The 22494-nt window shown below is 44.1% G+C and overlaps 1 protein-coding gene and 1 non-coding gene across 3 annotated transcripts in view; one reads left to right on the forward strand and one right to left on the reverse strand.

Moving 5' to 3' along the window:
- Positions 1 to 22494, forward strand: part of SNX29 (sorting nexin 29) — a 522757-nt gene that overhangs the window by 191924 nt on the left and 308339 nt on the right. For both annotated transcript variants that reach the window (XM_083153313.1, XM_083153315.1), the window contains exon 15: positions 8202 to 8305. In XM_083153313.1, the coding sequence (XP_083009439.1) occupies positions 8202 to 8305 (104 nt within the window). The remainder of the gene's footprint in view (positions 1 to 8201; positions 8306 to 22494) is intronic.
- LOC146025504 (small nucleolar RNA snR86) lies at positions 5432 to 5839 on the reverse strand. Its single transcript, XR_014454166.1, has one exon. It is a non-coding gene; the product is annotated as a small nucleolar RNA snR86 (small nucleolar RNA).

Raw genomic sequence — 22494 nt, forward strand, 5'->3', positions numbered from 1 at the left:
CCGACCTCCGACATGAATGGCCTCACGGCAGCAGGGAGTGGGAATGCATATGATACACTGTATTCAGGTGGACTGTGTATGATATATCGTATTTGATCCTGCCGTCCTGCAGTTTAAGGGGCATCGCATGTGACATCTCTCCTCAGAGAAATTGCATAGTCTATGGGGGGGGGGGGGGGGGGGGGTGCTCAACACTCATCTGGAAGAGTGAGCAGTGGGAGGCAGGGCTACTGCAGTGCAGTTAGTCAAATTTGGGTGATTTTTCCCACGCTCCCTTCAAAGAAGATCCTCTTCTTGGATTCTGCCTATTCAGGGAATTGCACCTCTGTGGCCCTGTCCTCCACTTCCTGATTCAACATTGCACAGCAAGAGATGAAGACATCATTTGTGGTGCCATACCCCCTGCAACTTTTGCATCTTTGGTTCTCAAACTAAGTCCTAGCAGTTCACGTTTTCCAGGTCACCTGTGGTTTTTTAAAAATGTGACAGTTGGTGATGCTCCGTGCACCTTCTGGGTTACCTGGAAATCGTGAACTGTTAGGGGTTCCTTGGGAACAGTGGGGTATATTTATTAATAGTGCCGTACTGATCCTTATAGGCGCAGGTTCGCTTCACCACTTTATCGTGGTGAAGCTCCCCTGCAATTCGCCCAAATTTATCAATAGAGTGGGCTTCGTTATGGGAGTGCGTTATCCCCTGCTGCCGGGGATACGCTGCCTCCCATAACGTTGTGCGCTGCTGTCCGTCTGTCTTATCTGCGCATGTGCCGGATACTGTTTTCTCGCAAAACGTACCCGGCGCATGCGCAGTTTTCCATGTTAGCCTCCGCTTGTTGGTCTCCGGGGGCTTCAGATTAAAACTGCGCATGCGCATGTTAATGTTCGCAGGGGTTGCTGTGTACCCGGCGCATGCGCAGTTTTAATCTGAAGCCCCCGGAGACCAACAAGCGGCGGCTAACAGCACACAGGAGACCCGCTTCGCCAGAAAATTCTGGCGATATGCACTGGACTGCAAAGAAGGAGCGCGTGGCCCGGGGGAAGCTTTATAAATAAGGTATTAGCCCGGAGCTCTGCAGAAACTAACGCTTACACGTTAACCCTCCTGCCCCGCACCGCCGCTGTTAAAGTACCCGAGCAGCGGGTTTGATAGATGAGGGGAAGCGCTATCCCCTGCTTTAGCGCACGGGGATAGCGCATATGCCCCATAGCGCTGTGTGATAAATCTACCCCTGAGTTTGGGAACCACTATTCTACATCTACCTCCCCTCTTGCTATGGGTGAAGCAAGCACTTTGCGGTCCCCTGCTTCAAAGTCTTTTGAGAGACACCCTTCTGCAGCAGTAGTGCCTTCGTTAAAGCTTTGTTAAATTGTTATGCCCCATAGTAGTGCCATAGATTACATTATGCCACACAGTGACACTGTCACTCCAATTCACATTGTGCCACACTAAAGTGCCTCATTTCTTCAACTTTTTGACCTGGGTGGAAGTGAACCAGCCCCACCAAACCCCTGGGTCCCATAGCAATGGCAACGCCTGCATTCACTACAGCTACACAAATGTATTTTTTATATACCAGAGACCAGGTTTAAAAACAAGGCAAGAATGAGTGTGTAATATTTCCTTTTGGTACTTATGTATTATCTGGGCTCCCATGTTAAATGCACCCCATTTTTTCATACCCCTACTATCCAACTACGCATGGAGTTGATTTTATATAGTGTGGCGAGCGCAGCGAGCCACCGTGCCTGAAGCGTGGCGAGCGCAGCGAGCCCCGCGAGGGGATGCGGTCTCATAAGAAAAACGGGAGCCCAGATATTACATAAGTACCTTCCTTTAAAACAGAAATTGCTAGCTAGCTAAATAGCTGTCTGTATATTGTAATATCAAGCACGAAGACGCACATAGGAAGTATATATTTATAGAGCTGTGGAGGAGCATAAATAGCATTGAGTGATATAACAGTCAGCCTGGTACATGCCCACATACTCTACACACAGGGGTGTGTACACCATCCACCCTCGGCTGGGCACACAATTTGAATGAAGATCTCAGTATAAAATGTGTCAACGGTGGAAAACGAATACCTGAGTGCCAGTTGGTTTTGGATTACTGAAACATACAAAAAGCTTTAGTTTATCCTTACATAATTGTATCATTCTAGTGCAGAGGATGGTACGGATAAGAAACCTGACTGATGGGTGCCATTGTATGTTAAGGAAACTGCCAGTTTGTAAGACATGTGGATGTATAACTATTCACTCTTTTTCTTTTTTCGCCTCCAGTGTCTTCAACAAAGTGTCAAATTCCATAGAGACTTTACAGCATCGTCATTTTTTCCTCCGCATGTCTTCAATGTGTCTTGCAGTGGGCTCTGTAATTTGTGCAATACAAAATTCTCTGCAAGTCTTACCCTTAAGCTCCGCATTAATTGAAACAACCGTAGGGCTAAAATATAATGTAGCCTCAAGTCCTATACAAGATTGTAGTTGCGCTACCCTAGGAGTTACCATTATTGTTTAGGTATATATTTCTCAAAATTCTAGCTATCATTCTAATCCTGGTAATAGCTGTAATTAATAATGATAGGCACGTGCAGTTGGTCCATTAATTTCTTGTTAAAAGGGAGATTGTAATGTCTATAATAAGTAGCAATGTGAATCTATGGTCAGTGCCTCCATTTCTCATTAAAAGGGAGAATGTATAGGATAATGACAATGTACACGTTCTGCACCCATGATATCAGGACATTTATGTTTTTTTCAAAATAACGATTTGCCTTGACCGGTTCCTGCATGTCAGTATGTGCTTCATTCACATTGTTACGGTATCTGCATTCCCGTATCTGCATTGAGTCCTTATATGGCCACGGTGTAACCTCTATAGTGTACCCAACTTGTTTGCTTCATCTGGTGCACTTGTGGATGGGATGAAAAATACATGGACCTGACTGTTTTGTTGGGATTGCTCTGATGTACTAACAGATCATCCACCATTAACCTGCATGGTCCTAATAAGACTCTTATCCCTCCTTTTCTTCATATACTTCAAATAATTCAAGGATAGACTTTTCTCTTGCTATTGGCCTACTAACAAAGTTCGAATACTAACCACTAATGCCGTTGGAATACTAACCTTTGTCACCTATACTGAGACTTTACTTTTATTGTCATTTTGTATGATTTATGTATGATTGATTTTCCTTTCTTTATGATTTGTTGTATTATTAATTTATTCAATTATTTTTAGTTAGAATTAAAACTCTTATATATGTATTCCGCTTAAAGGCACAGTGAAAAGATATTCCCATATATATGTTGATTGTCTGTTCCATATTTAATTGCTCATTATTTCATTTCGGATTAGGAACCCCTATCCTATCACAGTTTGTCTTTATTATTTCTGTTTTGTTGGGACCCAACTCTATGCTGCAATAACCCATTTTGTTTAATTTCTTCTAGAGGTAACCTATTCCACCCAGGGTAATCCTACACAGTGCACCCAAGATGGCTGCTTCACCTTGTACCTTGTGAAGGTGGAATACACCACCCATGGAAGTTATTATCCAAAATGCCTGCACCAATCCTGCATTATACTTACTATGGGTCTGATTCTAGTTAATTCGCTCTCCTGTTTGTCCGCACAGGGGAATGATATTTTTGTACGCAGGCTCCGTTTGTGAGTGGGCGCAGCCAATTTATTGTTTGCTGATTGTTTGAACGGAGCGCTCATGGGAGCGCCCAGCGTTTGATAGGTGTTCCCATGCTATTGCATCCATGATGCCGGGGCGGGAAGCTGACATAAATGTTGCCTGTCATGATGTTGCCTGTCATGATGAAAGAGTTGGATCGAAAGACCCTAAAGCAGGGAAAAAACACAAATATCTATGTTTAAATCATGTCAATCAGCTGCTATGGGAGGCGTAAATGTACCTTGTATACGTAGCTACACTCTAGCAGTCAATTACCGCTATGGGCAGTATTCAATGAGCCTGATTCGCCATGTTTTTATGGCGAATTTGTGCTGTTTGGCGAATTTCTGACTAAAACGGTGAATCACCCTATTCAATGACCAGATGGCGAATACATTTGAAGGTTTTTTTCGCCATGATTCACCGAGTAGCAATCGCTATCTTTTTATGGTGAAGTGAAATGTGAACTTTTAAAATAAAGTGTTTTGTTTTTTACATTTGGTGTAAAAAAATCAGGAATTTTATTCTGAGGAGGGGCATGCTATTTTTATTCATGTGCTGTAAGCACATGAATATATATTTAATTAAAAAAAAATATATATATATATTTTTTTTTTACACAGCAGCCAGCAGGGGCGCCGGAGCCGAGCCGCTCATTAGATATTCATATATTCACTGCACCCGATCGTTACATATGCACGATCGGGTGTAGTGAATATACCCGGTCCCCTGCTGGCACCCCCGGGGGGCAGCCTGTGCTGCCTGGCACCCGGGGAGACCACCTCCCCCCCACATACGCTCTGGGGCAGGCAGAGAGACTTCCATCTCCCTGCCTGCCACCGTCCTCAGGCTCCCTGCGGCGTTCACCGCAGGAGCTCATATTCGCCGGTCAGGGGCAGCGAGCCCCTGACTCGTTGAATACCAGAGCCGGCGAGGCTCCGGAACGTGGCGAATGTGCAGCGAATCCTAAACAGAATTCGCTGCACCTCACCGGTATTCACATTGAATACCACCCTATGCAGTGGAGGGCTTTGTTGGCAGGGCGCACAAGCATCTCGTGCACACATGCCTCCTTCCAGCGGTTGGTGCAGGTTGGCGGATGGCGATTCTATCGCCAGAAGCAGCTCCGATGGGAACTACTCCATCTGTATATGGAAACGCAATATAAATTACTGCACAGGGCTTATTATACTCCTACAAGATGAATGCTAACGGGTAATTCTGACAAGTCTAACTGTTTTAAATGTGCGACGCCAGACGCTGATTTATTTTACTGTGTGTAGTGTTGTCCCAAAGTACATAGTTTTTGGCTTAATGTTTGGCAAATTATTACTCCTGAATGGGCCTTGTGGGATATCTACTCACCATCTACTTTAAAGAGACTTCCACTGGGAGATAGACTGCTCTTATCTAAACTGTCAGCTGCTGTGCTCAGATTTTGTCCCAATGGATCTCCACGGACACCCTATCTATACTGCTACTGCTCCCAGAGTCTCCTATCTATTCCAGATAGACTGGCTTGAGATGTCCCTGGACAAAGATAAAAAATGTGAATACATTTTTCAATGTGTTACACAACAATTGGGGATTTCCAACCACGGGCGCAAGATGGATTTGTAGTCTTATGGGTCTTCCTGAATTCTCCTGGGCAATATCTCGACCATATAAGGGAAATTTAGAAGGAAAGATGGTGGTTACTACTGACCATCATAAAGTCCTACTACAGTGAACACATAAGATATTTTTTGTAAACAAAGGAAGCGTACCCTACTTACAGTAGGCAGGGCAGCGTAAATGCACGTAGCGGTTTCTTTCTTCTTCTTTTCTTTCTTCTTAATTTTATTCTTTTTCCTGTTCTCTTTCTTTCTGGGGACCAACTTTCACAATGTACTCCTCAGTTGTGGTTGAAGGTGATGAATATTGTGGGAAAAATATGCAATATGTATGGTTACTAACCATACATATTGCATATTTTTCCCACAATATTCATCACCTTCAACCACAACTGAGGAGTACATTGTGAAAGTTGGTCCCCAGAAAGAAAGAGAACAGGAAAAAGAATAAAATTAAGAAGAAAGAAAAGAAGAATAAAGAAACCGTTACGTGCATTTACGCTGCCCTTCCTACTGTAAGTAGGGTACGCTTCCTTTGTTTACAAAAAATATCTTATGTGTTCACTGTAGTAGGACTTTATGATGGTCAGTAGTAACCACCATCTTTCCTTCTAAATTTCCCTTATATGGTCGAGATATTGCCAAGGAGAATTCAGGAAGACCCATAAGACTACAAATCCATCTTGCGCCCGTGGTTGGAAATCCCCAATTGTTGTGTATTGTATTGTGTTTTCAGTTATTGGGTGATAGCTGGGGGTCTGTACAGTCCATAGGCAGCATAGCGCCATCACAGGTCACTTTCTATATTTTTTTCGAGAATTTTCAATGTGTGGTTACCTCAAATGAAATCTCTCTTTGCCCATTATGACTTAATTGAGAGAAGTTTCGTTAACGTCATGATATTATGTTGAACTTCTTGCAACAGGCTCTCCTCCCTTTTAGTTACATTCATATTGTTTTCTTAAATGCTTTGTATGTTTCCCGAACAATACTTCGCTTCACCAAAGGAAATTAGTTTTCCATTACTGTGTGTATCTTACTTTAGTGTAATAATCAGAAAACATATACCTCTGCTGTATTGGTAAGACATGTTTTTATTGATCCTTACATACTGACCACATTATGTTCTTTTTCTATTGTACTGTATTATTGATATACTGTATTCTTTCAGTTCCATAATAATTTTTTATTATGTATACACTGTAATGGATCCCCAAGGACTGAGTATGGGCACCTCTGCCATTTGAGATGTTCATTTTAAAGTTGAGCTTGGCTAAAACTAAATGTGCGTACATACTGGGTGCTATATCGAACGATATCGCTCATTTTGGCCCTTGAGTGTAATTGTTCTATGCTCCATCATCTGTGCGTGCATCTCATTCTGACAATATCGTCAGCGGCTGCATGTTTTGATGGAAGTCCTGGTGACGTCACTGAACAGTATCATTAATGATATTGTTCAGTGTTTTAGGACTATAATGTTCGTGCCGTGGCTCCGCCGATTTCTTTAACTGCACAGTTTGTGCTCACCTTAAGATTGTGCAGTACAGGCTTGCAGTGTACAGTATAGGTAGTTTTGACACCTCTATTCTTACTCCATTTCCATCTAAAGATAAAGCCAGGAATAAAAAAAACAATGAATATTTATGAATGCAGTACACTGAGCCTGTTTCAGACCTGCTCGTCGGACTGCGAGTGTCCGCAGCCCAGTGAGCAGATAGCCGCGACCCTGCCAGATGCACCCCCCCTAAACATCTCCGCCCCTGTGCACAGCTGAAAAGCTGAAAACCCGTGCACAGCCATGCACATGGGGGAAAATCATTTACCAACCAAAGATTTTCTCACAGCGCTGTGTTCCAGGACTCGCTCAGTGCTGCTAAGGCAGTGGGGAGAAGGAGGCCGCTAATGACGTCAGAAACCTTCCCTCTCGATGGACGAGGAACACTCAGAAAATGCTGTCTGCACACCCCAAAATGCCCACAATGTGTCAGTCACCCTGCGAGCAGCGATCAAAGGCTAGCCTCCACTCGCTATGGAAAAGAATAGTGGAAGCACCGCGCTGTTAATTTAAGATAATTGCACCATAAATAAACGCACATGCATCAACTTAATTGAATATTTTTATTAAATATGATTAAATATTTCAATAAAAAATTATTTATATTATAAAATACTGGGTGACCACCAGTCAATTAATAGCATATACAGTTAGCATCAGTTCTGAAATGTATACTATATCAAACATAAAAAGAAACATTAAACAAAAACAATCTAGTTATAAAATGTAGTATCACTTTATTCTGTTTTTGTGCATGTAACCAGAGATTTATAGTCAATTGGACTTGCCAATATGCTGCATGCGTGAAATAGGAAAAGGTTCATTTGCTGATCTCCGCTGTGGTGCCAGGACTCGACCCACAGCAATGGTCCGTTTGATGTAAATATGTAATTGAAGTAACGACTGGACGTCAGACCTCAGAGGGATTGGCCTCCACTCGCTGCCTTCAGGCGGATGTCTCGTGCATGCGCACAGAGTACTGAACACATGCGCAGTCGTTCGATTATCAGACGGGCTACGGATTTGTAGCCCATCCGAACAGGTCTGAATAGGCCCCACTGTCTCTCCAGCTATACATCAATCTATTCAATCAAGTTTAATGTTCCCTACCTGTATTACCAAATTAAATAACATTTCTTCTGATCTGAATAATGTTATCTGAGTGTAAATATTAGAATACATTTATAATAGCAATAAGTATTTTTAAATGTACATGAATGTCGTATGTGGCCTCATAGTCTGTTGACTGTCATTAAAATGTGTATTAACCATGAACTTTTATATGGTCAGAAATATTGTTAGTTTGATGTCTTTTTAATACATCGCCTTCTCTTTTTAATAGCAATCCCAAACCTCCGCAACATCGATGGAGAAATTATCCCGGAAGTAAAACCAGTGGTGGATCATGACGAGTTAGCCAGTTCATACGAACGAAAGCTGATAGAGGTAATTCTTTTTTTTTTTTTTATCACTTAGCAATGCGATAGATTATACTGTATGTTTGCATGTCCCTTAGTTTTTTTAAGATTTCATGCAGGTAGCATGTACTGTGGAAAATGAAAAATAGTTCAACATATTTATACAAAAGTTGTCATGTACAATAGAATTGTTCCGAATTAGGTTAGGAGCAGTATGGAGTAGCAGCACGAGCTGCGTCTCCTCCAGGGGAAAAAAAATCCTATGGTGAATCCCGTGACCTGATGAACCTGTGAGCAGTGGAGCAACGGTGGGGGAGATACCTTGAAGTCGAGGGGTCCTTGGAAGCCATTAGAGAAAGTGCCTGGCGGAGAAGGAGGCCGGGAGAAGACGGAGCTGGCCATGAGCTTGTGCGCCTGAGAGCCCATACCCGGAAGACGGAGTGAGGCGCCGGGACTGAATTGCCGAATCGACTCCTGAGCCGCGCCGGGTCATTTCCGGCTGTGTCTCCAGCATTACTGAGACCCGGCGATTGTACTCTTTGTGGCCGTGCTGCAGACCAGGCTTGTGCGCCGGAGAGCCAGAGATCCTGAGAGCCAGAGAGCCCGTACCCGGAGGACGGAGTGAGGCACCGGGACTGACTCGCCGAACTAACTCCTGAGTCGCGCCGGGTCATTTCCGGCTGCGTCCCCAGCAACACTGAGACCCAGTGGCTGTGGCCGTGCTGCATAAAGAACGCTGCCCTGAAAGGTAGAATTAGAGAAGGAGCAGAGGAGGTGGCTGAGATCCCTGTGGACCCTGTTGGCTGAGGCATCAAAACGCAAGTATTTGATGAAGAGCTGCAGGGGCAGCACCAGAGAGAGTGGAGCAGGAGGTGGGGGATTGAGGCCACTGAAACTGGGCCCCCAGAACACAGGAGGGGAAGTGTTGGTAGTGGCTGGTTGGGTCCCAAATTTGAAGCAGTCTAAATATAAAGCTACACTGAGAGCAGGAGCCCTGATAGTGATATAAGGTCACTCACTACGCAAGAAGTTAAAAGGGCATATTAAAGCGATTTGTAAGCAAGGAATAAAACTGTATCTTCCTGCCATATACTGTGCAAACTGTACTGACTCTAGTGGCTTATATACCCAATATTGGGTGCTAGTGAGGCAAGGTTGCTGTACTGTGCGTAATATATCAGGAACTTAAAATGGTAAAAGGAGGAGCAGCAGCAGCAGCTGCGGCAGCTGCAGCAAAACTGGAGAAGTATACACGATCTGCACAAACTAAACAAGGGGATACTAGTTTGTCAACCTCAGTAGTGAAAGCGACACCCCTAAACCCTCTGATCCACAGCACTCTACTCAACAAATCCTGCAGGCCATAGCAATCTCAGAACAGAGAGTTATGGAAAAGATTGGGCAAGTGCAGGTGGATGTATCACTAGTACGACAGGATATGCAGAAAATAAGAGATAGAGTAACGGAGACAGAACATCGCATTTCCTCGCTAGAAGATGTGACAACTCCTTTACAGACAAAAGTGACAGAAATGTCTACACAAATAAATAATATGCAAGCCAAAATGACCGATATCGAAGGGCGATTGAGGCGCAATAATATCCGATTTATCGGAATACCCGAAAAAGCAGAAGGTGCCTCTCCAGAAAACTTTATAGAGAATTGGCTTATTAAACAGTTTGGGAGAGTAGCATTCACCCCCCAATTCTCCATAGAAAGGGCGCATAGACTTCCGGCCTGCCCACTGCCACCTGGTGCCCCCCCGAGAACAATCATAGCAAGGTGCCTACATTATAAAGATCGGGATGCAGTCCTCCAGTTGGCCCATGCAAAGGGCCCCCTACAAATAGATGGACAAAATATTATGGTATTTCCAGACTTTGCTCAAGAAGTACAGAAGAACCGCTCGCAATTTATACAAATAAAGAAAAAATTGCGGGATAGAGGCATTCAGTACTCAATGCTGTTTCCGGCCAGATTAAGGGTGGTATATGATAATGCCACCCATTTTTTCACATCCTCAAAAAAAGCAGAGAACTGGCTTGAGAGACAGCCAAGTGGCAGTCATTGAAATGTTGACTGTATTGCAGATTACATCGAAAGATATAGTAACAATTAGTGTGAAATGAAGTGTATTGTCTGCTTCTTCCCGCATCCGGTGGGGGGGGGGGGGGGGGGGGGATGGGGATAGTGTACTTTGTCCCCCTCTCCTACTCTTGCTCTCACACCCGCCGTTGGATAGAAGTATTTATCCGGGTCCAATATAAAGTGCAAATGGAGGAGATCCTACTGCAGATAACATAGGGGCTGTATTTGTATGCCCTTATCCCCCTATGTAAAAGTTAATTTGTGTTACCTGTTTAATTTTTTTTTATATCTAAGTTTGTTTAATTTTAATGTGGTTTATGATATACTAAAGGTTTTGTTTGATGGGGGTTATAAGTATAGGCTGTTAAAGTTTATGAACAGAAGGAAATATGTACAGAAAATGGATAGGAAGGGGAGGCCAAAAGTACAGTACAAACGAGGATATATACAGTTTGTAATAGGCGGAAAGGGGACTATGAAGCTATAGAGTGGATGTGGGAGATGAATACTTATTCTAGAGGGGGGGAGGGATCCCTGCAAATTTTTTATTTTTTATTTTTGCCTCCTACTCTCTTTATCAATACATTTTTGTTGTTATTCCCGGTGTTGGGTGATTAGATATGAGGAAGATGGGGAGAGGTGAAATTCATGTATTAGGTTGGAATTTGAGAGGGATGGGGGATAGAATTAAGAGGTCATTGGTTATCTCACAAATAAAGAAATATAAATCTGATATAATTTGCTTTTTTGAAAAACACATGGTTGGTAGCAAGGTATTAGCACTAAAAAAACCATGGGTAAGCCATCTGTATAACTCCACCTTCTCTAGCAATGCAAGGGGGGTGTCTGTAATCATTAAAAAAACGGTTCAGTTCCAGTTAGAACAGAGCGCGATGGATGCAACTGGGAGATATGTTTTTCTTAGAGCCTATATCAATCGTAAATTGCTGCATATATTAGCGGTGTATGTTCCTTCACCATATACAAATGAAGTTATGCGGCAGGCAGTTAAATTTATTGCTATGTCGCCAATGACCCCAATAATATGCATTGGGGATTTCAATAACGTTATGGATGGTAAATTGGATAGATGGCGTAAAACAACTTTAAAAAGTGCCCAGACACCCTTCCCTACTAAATTTTCAAGATTCGTGTCAGAAATGGGATTAGTGGATGTTTGGAGAAAGCGAAATAGGGATGCTAGAGAATTCTCCTGCTATTCAGCAGCTTTCCACACTCTTTCTAGAATAGACTTGGTGCTATTATCCCCTGATTTGACTCCGGATGTAATTGAGATAAATTATTTTTCAAGGGGAATATCGGATCATTACCCCATGTCCCTCATCATAGGGGTGAATTTGGATCAGGGTAAGAAAATGTGGAAACTTAACCCATTCTGGTTGACCCCAATGGGGGAGGGCCATGAAGTGGTTCCACTATGCGAAGAATTCCAGAATAAAAATAGAATAGGAACAGATCATAGGATAAGGCATGATGCCTTTAAAGCATATCTACGGGGCATTTTTATCAAAAATATATCCCAAAACAAGACAAATAGTAGAAAGGAGGAAGAAAGGTTGGAGACTATTAGCAGGCAGCTTGAGTCTCGATTTACAAACTCACAACTGGAGGATAGAATATTATGGCAAGATGCGCAAAAAAAATGGGTGGATTATCTATTCGAAAAGTCTAGGCGCCAACTTCTCTTCTCCGGGCATGAGAAATATCTACATGCCAAGATGAATGGTAGTTATCTGGCATATCTGTCACGAGCCAACTTAGCCAGTAGCAACATAATCCAGGGAATAAGGAATTCGGAGGGGCACATATGTTACTCTGGGGCCGAGGTAGCAGCAGTATTCCAGGATTTTTATTCCTTATTATATACATCTAGGGCCTCATACTCAGATAAACAAGTTAGGGATTATTTAGAGAAAGTGAACCTTCCCAGTCTGACAAATGCAGAGGTAGAGGCTTTGGAGGCTCCATTTAAAATGGAGGAAATAGAAGCAGCCATATTGGCACTCCCGACGTCAAAAGCCCCTGGGTGCGATGGGCTTCCAGCAGAGGTGTATAAATCATGTATAAAGAGCTTTTTTGCTCCATATCTACTAGAATTATTTAACACCTTCTTCGAGGGGGGGGGGGGGGTCACTCCCACCATCTATGCTGGAAGCGAACATTATAGCACTAATAAAACCAGGGAAGGACCCCACGATTCCGGAATCATATCGTCTAATTTCATTATTGACAACGGATATAAAAATATTAGCAAAAGTGATAGCAGCCAGACTAAATAAAAGCATCAGGTCTATAATACATCCAGACCAAACGGGCTTTATGCCATAAAAATCCACTAGTCAGAATCTAGGTAGGCTATTTTGTCATCTCCAGAGGGGGGATTCGGCAGGGTCGGGGGCAGTGGTGGTGTCTTTGGTCGAATGGAGATATTTGTGGGGGGTACTTAAAAAATTTGCATTTGGGCCACGGTTTATAAGGCTTATACAGTTGTTGTACTCAGCCCCAAAAGCAAGAGTGACAATAAACGGATATACGTCAGAAGCATTTTCATTGGGCAGAGGGACGAGGCAGGGATGCCCCCTCTCCCCAATTTTATTTGCAATCGCTGTTGAACCAATGGCATGTTTATTAAGAAACAAGGTGGAGGTTCGTGGGATTAAAATTGGAGGAGTCGAAGATGTAGTGGCCATGTATGCAGATGATACCCTGCTCTTTTTGCAAAATACAGAAAGCTCACTTAAAATTGCACTCCAGTTAATTGAAACATTTGGGGTATTCTCTGGGCTTTTAATTAACTGGGAGAAATCACACATCTTTCCCATTTCCGGTAAAATCCCTGAAATAGATAGGATGAGCCAACCCCTAATTTGGACAAAAAGATTCAAGTACTTAGGAATATGGATTACATCGCAGTTGGGCGATTATGTATCACAGAATGTAGATCCGATAACTGCAAACTTTAGAGAAAGGGCGCAGGCTTGGAGAAAATTGCCATTATCGGTCCTGGGCCGTATCAATATGGTTAAAATGGCTATACAACCTAAGTTTGTATATGTGCTACAGAACTCCCCAATATATATATCTAAGCAAATATTTAATAAGATAGAAAATGTAATGCTATCATTCATCTGGAATAATGGCTCAGCCAGGGTCTCAATTAAGACATTGTACAAGACGCAGAGACTGGGAGGTCTGGGGCTACCCAACCTGAGATTGTATTACGTAGCCTCGCAGCTGGTGTATTTGTCCGATTGGGTAAAAGGTACGCTGGATACAACAATGATGGGTTTGATTGCTGAGCAGGTGAATAATTTTTCATCTGTCTCCTTTTCCCCCCTCCAACTTCTATTAGCTGGTTTACCACCGGGCAGGTTTCCACATACAATTAGACAGGCCCTAATGGTTTGGAAATTTGCCCATACCTTCTACAAATGGTCTGCTATGGATGGATCCACTCCAATCTGGTGTAATGATAGATACCCGGAATTACAGAAACTATCAGAGGACAATATATGGGTTAATCAGGGTGTACTAGAAGTGGGTTAGATATTTAGTGGAAACAAGATTAAGGCATTCCAACAATTGAAGGATGAATTCGGAGTTCCAAACAAGGCACTATTTAGATACTTCCAGTTAAGACATGCCATAACAGCCCAGTTCCCAGAAGGACCACCGGTAATCTTAGATTCACCAGTAAAAAAGCTGCTATTGAGGTTGGGGCGGAAGGGGAAGATGTCAACATTATATACGGAAATGAATGATAAAGGTGTGCCAGATCAAATTAAAAAACTGAGGAGGAAATGGGAAAAGGACTTAGGACCGGTGACTGACGAGGTGTGGAATCAGATGCTGGAATCTCAGGAATATACAACTCCATGTATTAGATTCAGCCAGATTTCCTTTTATATATTACACAGGGTATACTGGACACCGGCATCACTCATGAAGGCAGGTCTCAGAGAAAACTCTGAATGCCCTAGGTGCCAAAGGGGAAATACTGTATTTTGGCATATGATGTGGGAATGCTCTAATATACTGTATATGTTTTTTGGAGGGAGGTTTGGAGAGATGTACGTATAACAGCCCCAACGTTACCAGAGCTAGACCCATTAGTATGCCTTTTTGGTATTGGGATCGAGGAAACACACTCAAAAAATCTGTACAAATACGTGCTGTGTTTGATAAAGTTGGTTAAAAGTATATAAAGATAATATAATATATACAGCCTAAGGCTAAGAATATGTAATTGGGGTTTATTTATTTAATTTTCATTTTATTTTAGTACATATATTTCTCATTCATGCAGCAGGAGCCACTGGAGTTAATACACTGGGTTTAGACTTGGGAATGCTGGGAGCTAGGCACACTAAATTTGTTTAGGGGAAGACTAGCTCCTCCCCTCTAATACCCATCAGCCCCAGTTAGAAATTTGTGCCCAAGGGAGCTAGTCACAGTTTTTCTGCTCCTGCAGGTCCCTTAGCACAAATAGGTTTGTATTTTTATTTTTTATGCTGTCTCCCTTCCCAGCTTATATCAAAAGCTTGGGTCCGGGAGCTGACAGGCGCCCCTGGATTTTATTCAGGCAGTCGGTCAGGGCCTCTGCCCAGACCTACGGTGTTCCTGCGGTCCCTCTATCAAAGGGACCGTCATACATCCCTCAAGCAGCCTCCGGGGGTGAGTACACCCTCATCCGATACCTGCGCCCTGCTCCTTCTTCCTCCCAGCGTAGTGTGTGTTAACTGTGCGCCGTCTTGCAGGGGAGAGCCGCGCCGATGCAGTACTGGCCCTTGCTGACACCGGACCGGGCACTGCTCCCTGTCAGCAGTCGGGCTGTGACCCACGGTGTGCGGCAAGCGGGGTGATCTGCGCGCGCTTTCCCCTCGCGGCGCCGCCATGTTGGAGTACCGCGCTACTGGTGGGGGACTGGTGGGGTTGCGGGGAATCGCTGTGTAACAGCGGAGGCGGGCATGGCGCGGCCCCACATTGCGAAGTCTCTCCTAACACTCAGGTCAGTGTGGACTGGAGTACTGCTGTTCTCCTATTTTATAGGCACACAGCTTCATAGCAGCTTTACCCTGCACCTGTTAACCCTTCACTCCCTGGCCGATTGCAGGCTCTAGGGTTATATAGGGTATATATATATATATATTACATATATATGTATGTTTTTTTATTGTAACTGCTTTTCTAAGCATCTTCCTCTCTGGTGCCCTACAGTTCACTTATATCTGTCCTGTTGTGTGTGTGTGTGTGTGTGTGTGTGTGTGTGTGTGTGTGTGTGAGGGAGTGATTTTGGTGTGTCCTTTTAGTTATTGGTCTAAAAAGGACGAGCAGGTAAAACACTAAGGCATCTCAAAAAAGGTATTTTTTTCCTGCTCTAACTGTGGTATTAAATGTACCCTGTACACACCAGAGGGCAGGGCCACTATGTGTCAAGTGTGCACAGTAGGCCCTCATGCTTCTTCCCCTCCCCCCAGTGGGCATACTCTCTGGGGGGGGGGGGGCTATTTCCTCAGCTCTCTGCAGATTTAGCAGAAAGTCGCACGGCAGAACCTGCGTGGGCATCTGATCTCTCTAAATCAGTAGAGATCTTTAGCCTTATCCTTGACCGCGGCTCAGAGGCCTCCAGCTGTCTAAAAAGGCCTTTTTCTGGCCACTATGGAGGAGGAGGAGCCTCAGGATGAGGCCAAGGACGGAGAATCAAGACAGAGCCCACTCCCTTTGGAGTGGGACTCTTATTGTAGCGGTAAAACAGGTATTCCATTTGCCTGAGGGTCCCATACCGGCGCCACAGGAATATGACCTGTTCGCAAAGGATAGACAGCACGGATGGTGTAATGGTTCCCATTACTGCTTCACAGCATCCTAACTGTGCAGAGTTTGTATATTCTCCCTGTGGGGCCATTTATCCTTTTATTCCTACGGCCATGGAAAAATGGGAAGCTCCTCCGCCTGTAGATGCATCTGTTTCCAGGTTGTCAGAGAAAACAACTTTACCTGTTCTAGGGGCTTCTTCGCTCAAGGACCCCTCGGACAAAGAGCTCGAAGCTACCCTCAAGACCATTTATACGGCAGCAGGGACGCTGCTGTGCCCAGTCATAGATTAAGTGTGGGTCAACAAGGCCAACGCTAAAGGGGCTGACCAGACCTTTCTGGAGAAAACGCCAAGCTCTGTGGCTGAGATCAGGGTAAGCTGAGGTGGAAGGTCTCCTATTTTCAGGGGACATCCTTTTCGGTCCAGAATTGGACAGATGGATTCACAGGTCATGGGGGGCAAGTCAGCATTTTTACCGTCGGCTCCTCTTCCAGCTCGCAGACAATATTCTGCAACACCGTTCCAGTCCTTTTGACCTCAACAACTACTCGAGCTCCCAGAGGACGGTCTCGCACTCAGGCCACAGCCAGTCGTCAGGAGCTTAAGGCCCCAGTAACCTGTGCCATGACGGTCTCCCTGCATTTGTAGGCTGACTGCAGGTGGGGGTGCGTTTACTGGATTTTCGAACCCAGTGGCTCACCTTATCCGTGGATCGCTGGATTCGACAGGTAATATCAGAGGGTTACAGGATTCAGTTTGTTCAATCCCCTCCAAATCAGTTTTTCACCACGGGTCGGCTGGTCTCTTAGTACAAGAGGACAGCCTTACTACATGCAGTCTGCTCTCTTCTGGAGGCGCAGGTCATCATCCCGGTCCCAAGAGGGTCGGGGCTTCTATTCCAGCCTCTTTGTAGTCCCGAAGCCGGACAGATCCGTTCGGCTCATCCTGAACCTCAAGCCCCTGAATCTTCTTGTTTGTTTCTATCAATAGAGCTGAATGGCTCACTCAGTAGTGCTCCTGCTTAGCAACAGAATCACTAGCTGTGCTATCCACAAGTTCAAAACCCCTGGTCAGCAGAGTTCAGCAAAGTTTATTTTAAACATCCATTCGGTGATAGCGTCTCTAGAGCCAGGGGAGTGGATATCAAGGACGTGTACCTCCATGTTCCCATCTAGAAACCTCATCTGGCCTTTCTACGCTTTGCCGGAAGCAGGGATCATTATAAATTCTGGGCCTTGCCGTTTGGATTATTTTCAGCTCACAGGGTAAAACAGGTATTCCATTTGCCTGAGGGTCCCTGGGGGGTTCCGGTTCGTTTATCTCTTTCCAACAATTCCTCTTCTAGGACAAGCTCTTAATATTCACCAAGGTCCTGTCGGTAATGATTGCCTTGCTTCAACAACAAGGAGTCACCATCATTCCCTACTTGGACGACCTGCTCATCAAGGCGTCGTCTCCTACAGTCCTACAAATGCTTGCCCGGTTAATGGCAGAGACTCTTACTTTCGCTTGGATGGATTCTGATTTTCAGGAAATTCTCCCTCACTCCATTCCAGAGGATCCTCTTTCTCGGGCTCTGGTTGGGCGCCAGGGTACAGAGGGTCTTCTTGTCGGACGAAAGGATTTTAGCAATCCAGGATCTGGTTCGCCGAGTCCTTCAACCCAAGAGGGTACGGATACACATTTGTACTCAAATCTTGGGGAAGATGGTTGCATCTTTTCCGGCGTGGACCTTATGCCGTTTCCACCTGGTCCTCCTCAGACTATAGTCGGGATCTCGCCTATCCATTCAGATTGATCCCCCTGTCATCCTACGTACGCCTAGCTCTACTATGGTGGCTGCACACTGCCAAACTGAGGGAGGGCCGGCGTTTTGGGATTGGGACCTTTCTATCAACAGATGCCAGCCTGAGAGGCTGGGGAGTAGTGGTCCTGGTCCTTCGTTTGAAGAGCAGTTGGACGCCGTGGAAAGGTCGGTTGTCCATAAATGCGTTGGAACTAAGAGCGATTTTCAATGCACTAGTGGCAGCTCAGGATCTCTTGCAGGGTCCATCAAGGTTCAGACGGACAATGCGATGGCCATCTCATACGTGAACCATCAGATAGGCACAGAGTCGGAGGGCCATGACTGAGGCCTCCAAGATCCTCAGGTGGTACGATTGCATGCAGTTCATACTGTGGGCAGTTTGCATCCCGGGGGTTGACATCTGGGAAGCCGGCTTTCTCAGTCATCAGGATCTGCACCCAGGAGAGTGGTCCCTTCATCCAAAAGTGTTTCAGGATATCATACACCGCTGGGGGACTCCCCAAGTGGACCTAATGGCCTCTCCCTACAACCACCAACTACAACGGTAGGTGTCAAGGACCAGAGATCCGAAGGCCATCGCGGTAGACGCTCTATCGATCCCTGGGGGGTTCCGGTTCGTTTATCTCTTTCCAACAATTCCTCTTCTAGGACAAGCTCTTAATAGACTGAAGCGAGAACGTACTCACGCGGTTCTCATCACTCCTCATTGGCCTCGCAGAGGCTGGTTCTCATACATTCAGCTCTTGCTCGCGGACGAACCGTATCTGCTTCCGCAGCAACCAGACCTTCTCCTCTAGGGCCAGTTCACACATCAGAACCTCCCACAGCTACATTTGAGGTACAACCTCCTTTTTTGTACCTCCTAATTCACCTTGTGATCTTAACTTAGTGTTGGAATTTCTTCAGTCTCACACCTTGGAGCCTCTTGAGGAGGTAGACTTCAAATTTTTGTGTTGGCAAATTCTTCTTCTCCTGGCCTTAGCATCGGTGCGCAGTTTTATAAGTCGCCTTACCTTATTTTCCATAACGACAGGGCAGATCTTAGGACTCGTCCATCCCTGTTACCTAGGGTGATGTCCTCATTTCACGTGAACTAACCCATAGTGGTTCCGTTTCTTCAGGAGGACTTTCCCAATTGTCAGACATTGGATGTGGTTCGCGTCCTGAGGGTCTAGGTCGCTAGAACTGCCTCCATCCGAAATCTGATTGTCTGTTAGTCTTGTACGATGCCTTCCGTCGAGGTTGACCGGCTTCAAAACAGACGCTTGCCTGATGATTCGGATGACTATTTGGCAGGCCTACATCCAGGCGGTGAGGCCTCCCCTTCTTCAGTAACAACACATTCTACTAGGTACGTGAGCACAACGTGGTGCCTCTGCAACGCAACTCTGCAGAGCGGCCTCCTGGTCTTTAGTAAGCACTTTTGTCTGATTTTATAGGTTCGACACCTTTGCCTCATCTTCGGCGTCATTTGGCCGGCTGGTTCTGCAGACGCCTCTGAGCTCTCCCGCCCGGGGATCTGTCTTTGGAAACTCCCCAGTGTATTAACTCCAGTGGCTCCTGCTGCATGAATGAGAAAAGAAGATTTTGGTACTTACCGATAAATCCTTTTCTCTGAATCAGCAGGAGCCACTGGACGCCCGCCCAGCTCGTGTCACCTGCCTGTTATAGTTAGTGTTGTAAGACATTTGAAAGACAATGTTTCTGTTTTTATGAGTGTTTGTTTTGCATGATGTTTCATGTATGTTACACTGTTCTCCATCTCCTCTAGTTGCTCAAATTTCTAACTGGGGCTGATGGGTATTAGAGGGGAGGAGCTAGTCTTCCCCCTAAACAAATTTAGTGTGCCTAGCTCCCAGCATTCCCAAGTCTAAACCCAGTGTATTAACTCCAGTGGCTCCTGCTGATTCAGAGAAAAGGATTTATCGGTAAGTACCAAAATCTTCTTTTTTTTATTTATTTTTTTCGTTTGTTTTTATTTGATTTTTTCCTTTCTCTTATTTTCATATGCTTTAGTGGATAGGTGGAAAGGTGTAAGTTTGGCTCGGTTACAGAAATGGTCAGAGAGAGATGGGGTCGGAAAATAGATGGGGGGGGGGGGGGAGGGAGGTAAACTAAAACAAAATAAAGTTCACTTCACAAATCACAAGAAGATAACACATACACAGGAGTAGGGGATAAAAACACATAGAAAACACATAAACCAACAACATATACACGTACACATAGTAATTGCACTGAAGGGGCACATAGTAATTATATATATACTTTAAGGTACACTAAATCTTGGGACTGAGGGTATAGAGAAAGGGAAGTAGATAACAAAAGGGAGGGGGGGGGGGGGTAGAGAGAAATAAATAGGAAGGAAAGGAGTAAAAATTACGACCCCATGCCTGTCTCTCCATAGAAGGTATATAGACAAAATGTGTAAGATTCATATATTAAACAGACCAGCAAAAGGATAAAAAGAAATGTTGAAGGAGTTGAAGCCCATTCTTCTAAGAATTTTGAAATTCGAGTTTCTTCCTAGATCGGGTGTCCGCAATCCATGGATGCAACCATAATGCTCTACAGACTATGCCATGATTTTAAAAGAAAATCTGTGTACAAAGAAGCTAAACAAATATATTCTATGGGAACTTGCATATCTTGCAAAGTCTTGAGGAGCACACTTCTTTTAATTTCGTTTTATATACATGTTTCTAGATCATTACACCGTATCCTCAGGGATCTTACTGTCACCGCAGTAGCCACTGCATGCCTCAGAGCTGCTCCTTCTGCTGAATGTAACATTCTTGTTCCTCCTTTAATTCCTTTATCCATAGGAGCTTTGAAAGAATTTGCCTCTCCAAAGAAAAAAATAGTTTTCTTGGATAGACTATTTCTGAATGTGCTTTTGTCAGCATATACCAGATATTGGTCTACATAGAAGAGAAGGGGTACATACTAATTAGCATGTTGATGCTGCAGAGGCATTTGGGCCAGATGTACTAAGCTTGAAAAGTGATAAAATGGAGAGTGATAAATTAACAGCCAATCAGCTCCTAAATAACATGCTACAGACTGTGTTTTATAAAAAGGATATCTTCTGGTATATCTCGCCCTTTGTCTGGTCTCAATCGCTTTTAAGAAAAAGGGAGGGACTTCATTTGTTTCTGCAAGGACTGGGATACTTTATAATTACTTTACATACTGTATATCTCTGTATATATTGTTTATTAAATCCAGTGGACCCCCCTGAGGCTGAAACTGTGCAATCCTTGGATATATTGGTCGCACCAGAATAATTTTGATGCACAAATTACACTGGACAACAAATATATAAAAAAAAAAAATTGGATCCTAAAAATGATATATGTTTATGAATAGAATTAATAAACATAGAACATAGAATATATTTGTTGCCGTTTTATAGTTATTCACATTTGTTGTTTTCCAAAACAAATAGCTTAATATACTATTGTAAAGCGCAACGGAATCTGCTGCACTATATAAGAAACTGTAAATAAATAAATATACATACACAACATCAACAATAATACAATCATTGCTTTTAATGCCGTTTTCGTTTTGCAAGTCGCTTGTACACTATTTCCAGAGCATCTCTGGCAAGTGTCTAACAATAGTATGCTAGCATTGAAGCATTCCATTTCCCCTGGTATCTCTTCTCCATCTCAGAAATATCCTGGTGAAAACATTCACCATGTTCATCACTAACGGCGCCACATTTAGCTTGGAAAAAAATCTAAGTGAGAATGAAGAAAATGCATCTTCAAAGACACATTGCACCCAAGTGCAATCCAAGAAATCATATTTTCAACCAGTTCAACGTAGTTTGCTGCCTTCTTATTTCCCAAAAAGTTATCTGCTTACAATCGAAAATTGTTCCAAGCAGTCTTCTCATCACCTGTTAAGATACTATAAAAATATTTGTCCTTGAAGAAATTTCGTATTTGTGTGTGTGTGTGTGTGTGTGTGTGGGGGGGGGGGGGGGGTTCTGAGTACCCAGACACCCCCCCCCCCCCCCCAGGAATCTAAGGCACCTAGATTGAAAGCTGAGGGTCCATGGGTACAAGAATTTAAAAAATCGGCCCTGGGGAACTGGAGATATCTGACTTCAAAGCAGTGGTCCCCATCCAAGCCTGTTAATTGTTCTTCCCAGTCAGATATTTCAGGTTCTGTCTGACGTAGAGTTTTTCTGAGGGTATATTCCAAAAGCTGGGACTCTCCCTCATTGACGGACACTAGAAGCTTGTCTCTACTCTGCCCAGAACCAGAGATATCAGCCTTCCAGTAGCTGGTTGCTGCTCCAGCTCCACACACCTGGTATGTTGTTTTATATACTCGTTGCCAGATTGCTCAGCCTCCTGAACTCTGATCCCCTAGTCCCCAATACCATTTGGTAGGAGGGATTCTCTAGTTTTTAATTCCATTCAAAGCTAATCTAGTTCCAGGAACTGGAGATATCTGCAGTCAAGCAAGCTGT

The sequence above is a fragment of the Crinia signifera genome, chromosome 7 (assembly GCF_055691185.1).
Source record: "Crinia signifera chromosome 7, ASM5569118v1, whole genome shotgun sequence".
In the NCBI taxonomy this organism is placed as follows: domain Eukaryota; kingdom Metazoa; phylum Chordata; class Amphibia; order Anura; family Myobatrachidae; genus Crinia; species Crinia signifera.